This window comes from Pundamilia nyererei, unplaced genomic scaffold, assembly GCF_000239375.1.
Source record: "Pundamilia nyererei isolate P.nyererei 1_Seehausen unplaced genomic scaffold, PunNye1.0 scaffold00172, whole genome shotgun sequence".
Taxonomy (NCBI): domain Eukaryota; kingdom Metazoa; phylum Chordata; class Actinopteri; order Cichliformes; family Cichlidae; genus Pundamilia; species Pundamilia nyererei.
Genome location: NW_005187573.1, coordinates 324,206 through 328,012, shown reverse-complemented (window position 1 = coordinate 328,012; position 3,807 = coordinate 324,206). Strand labels below are relative to the sequence as shown.

Genomic DNA, 3,807 nt, shown 5'->3' with positions numbered 1-3,807 from the left:
AACATTCAAGTCAAAAACACAATGGAGGAAGTAGGCATGTCATTGTGAAGGTCTACAATCCATAGATGCCATCATGAATGGGATTGCAAAGAATTTCCAACACTGTATAAACCACTTGTTAAAATTAAGAACAAGAAATCCAGATTAGACTTTGCCAATAACCTGATCAATTCTGAAAAAAAAAATCCTTTGCACACATGAAAATTTAACTTGTTCCAGAGCTCTGGATTTGAAGCACATCACATAATCTGTCAAACATGGTGAAGGTAATGCTCCAGTAAAGGTGTAGCAGAGCATCTTTTAGGCCCCAAAACATAATTTGGTGTTGTCCGTTAGTTCAAGACACAATGCACAGTGCATTAAGTATTACAGCTGCTAGCACCATGACTGATGACATCAGTCACTCTAACTGTTCATGCAGGCTTCAGTAACATGAGGCATTGGACTGGCAAAACCAGTCTAACCACTGCATTCCTGCTATAATGAATCAAACTGTTTTTGCAAAGGGGTTCTTGTGATGATTAGAACCATTTACTGTAAATGATAAAATTACTGAAACAAGGAAACTACAATGATAGTTTGTTCACTTTGCTGAAACTAGTTATGTCATTTCCTATAATGAGCAATTCAGCCTGTACTTTATGGCACTCCAGTATTCTTGGGTGGGAGAGATAATTAACTGGACAATGGGCTTTTTAAATTTCCCTCTTCTGCTGCTTCTCATCTCCTCTGTGTTCCTGCCTGTGACTCAGAAATCAATCTCAGAACGGCTGAGGGATGTATCTGTTTCAAAATGCGCCTGTGAGGACAGAGAAGGCTAACTATAATTGAGCATGCACAGGTGTCATCTTGATAGTGTCATCTGTCATCACTTTATAATGAAATGTTCTTAAATGACTGTACCCAAAACTACTCTTGCTTCCTCTGACGTGAGGAGAGGAATGAAGGATGATCAAGGAGTCAAGGGGGATTGTCACAATATGAGACTGAAAGCACCGCAGTTGTTTGTGTGATCACTGCTGATAAACACTGGCACACTGAACTTGTAACTCTGCCAGGCTGCAGTCCTAACTTTCAGGATTAAAATAATACAAAGTATCTGAATTCTAAAAACTTTCTCAGAATTATGCCAGATTAAGTCAAACGTGTTTGCTTCCTGGGAATTCAGCTTATAAAAGTGTATTAAATATTCACTTACCATGTCTGCCATGTTCGTGCTGTGCCTGTTGTCAGTTTGTCACAGATCTGCAGCATTTCAAGGTGTCGTAATGGAAATCTCGATCGTCTGGAAAAACATTGTGACGATACAGTGATGCCACCCTGCACCAAAGGAAACACATGTAACCAAGGTAACCTCTGACCCCACAGTTTAAGACAAGGATCTCCTACACAGCTATGAAATGATAAACTCACATTCATTTCTCTGAACAGATTTTTTTCCCTTTGCTCTTTACTTGTCTCATTAGACATGTGACTTCAAAAATGCTTATCAACTACGGCCGGGTATGTGGCAGGTAATGTGGCATACTGCAAGCGCCTTTGTCGGGAAACCATGATGGAAGATAGTCTATAATAAGGAAATAAAGAATTTAATTAGACATGCCGGGGCGAAGGCGTGTCCCATTTAGTGGAGGAGTCAGTAAATGGATGAAGACAGTCAGAGCTGTGAGTGTCTGCTCGACCTTGTGAAATCTGCTTTATGTCCATTAAACACAATCTTGCTATTTTGTTTTCAGTTCAAAGACATTTTCTGTGATAGATTCTTTTTTTTGTTTTCTCTTTATTGATGGTTAGTAAGTTTACAGTAAGTTTGGGCTGGAATTCACTTCTCATGGCATAAGGCTCATAGACTCAGGGCATTACAATATAAAGCGCTTTATATTGTAAGGTACACCCTACAATAATACAATTTAGTTACTAATTAACCTATCACTAATAACTATATGTCTTGGAACACTGGGAGGAACTCATACAAAATCTCCAAACAGAAAGATGCTAGGCTGATGGTCGAATTGAACTCAGGATCTTCTTGCTGTGAGGCAACAGTGCTAACCGCTGTGCTACCGTGTGCGTTTTCCTCACTACTTAAATTGTGTACACACTACTGAGCAGAATAGGATAGAATGAACTGAGGAGAAACAGGAGCTTAGATCACAATCTGTCTCCAGCTTGTGGCAAAACTGTGATCACAGAAGAAGACATGACAACAGAGCAGAAGAAAAATACAATTTATTCTCTATCAGACCGTCAAAACCATTAAATACCGTAAGTCATCAGAATAAGACCCTCAAGAGCTTTAAATTACAAGAGTTACACACAGTAGAAAAAATCCTTAAACACAGCAACAGACTCACTGAAGATGTCTTACAGAAACAAGAGTGTGGTTTATAGGCATCAAGAGATGAGACCAAAAAGGGGAAAAAAGTATTTTTTCCAACAGGGATTTTGTTACCTCATCATGAAACTTTAGGGTTGTATACAGAATCAGTTACAATTTATTTATACAGAAATCACATTCAGATTTTATTCATTCACTTCTGATTAAATAAGAAAAAAGTAACATTAATAGCCTCTACAGAAGAGGCACTTATGGAGAGGTCTGCTAAAGTCTACAAATATACACATCACTGAGAATATGACGACTCTATACAGCTCACACCAGAAGCCCTTTGACCTCTTTGAAACTAAACTGGTATTGTAACATCCACTGTGGCTGACACGGGCCAGAGGGGGAGTGTTGTAGAGGTGGTTGACATTGCAATTCCCCTCCAAAGGCTGTGAGTTTCTGCACTGCATACCTGCAGGTGGCTAGTCAGCTGTAGGCTATCAGGTAAACTTTACGGTCCGAATAGGAGTTCGATGCAAATTTAAAACTACACCCCTTGTTTCAGTGGTGTAGTAACCGACTGCTCATTTAATGTCAACACACTTGATGGCTTTACTGTAATCTTTTCATTGCTTACTTCATAAACACCATTTAGAGAGTATTCAAAGTATATTAATTCAATAAACCGTTCTTATGTAGGTTGTCTTGACTGTAACAAAACTGGAAGCATTTTGACTGAAATACACCAATCAGCCACAACAAACTTCTGACAGGTAACGTGAATAACATTTGTTGCTGATAACGAATGGCTCCAGAACATATGGAAGAGCTCCTGGTGTTCACCTGGCCTCCTCGTACCCCAGATCCAAATCCGATTTGTCTTCAGTGGGATGAACCAAAAAAATTAAAAAGCCAAATCACAGAGGGTCAAAAGTACCCAAAATATCCACTTCTAATGTTCCACTGTCATTTTAAACAGGACACCAGCAGAGGTCCAGTTACCTGATGGGCCAGAGTGGTTTTGGAAGCTTACGTAATATCGCCCAGAAGCCAGACAGATGTCAAAATCAACTCCATAATTCATCCTCCCATTAAATATACTGTGACCTAAAACTGTTATCTCTGTGGTAATTTTCTAGTGTCAAAAAGGATCCAGATATTACCCATTTTATTACCTGACACAGTCGATCCAAATCACTCTGCGTTATACACGCTGTCTTTTGTAAAGGTGCACCAGTGACAACATCCAAGACAAACCTAACATAAAATATGAGACTGGAATAATCCAGCTTGATTCTTTTCAACTACAAAAATTTGAGAGACTCGCTCTTTGCTGGGATGAAATAAATGCTTATGGTGAATCCGTTTAACAAAGAGGAGTAGACAGTGCTGCTATGAAACAACCTTTAAAAATACCGGTAGTGTTTTACTGCCATTGACCACTGATGTTCCACAGCGGTTTAGGATGTGTTTAAAAAAAA

General features: G+C 39.1%; 1 protein-coding gene across 1 annotated transcript in view; it reads right to left on the bottom strand.

The window, feature by feature from the left end:
- The window catches only part of vamp8 (vesicle-associated membrane protein 8 (endobrevin)), a 12,769-nt gene that overhangs the window by 4,211 nt on the left and 4,751 nt on the right, over positions 1–3,807 (bottom strand). The window contains 1 exon segment of the mRNA XM_013914117.1: positions 873–897. Coding sequence (XP_013769571.1) covers positions 873–897 — 25 coding nt within the window.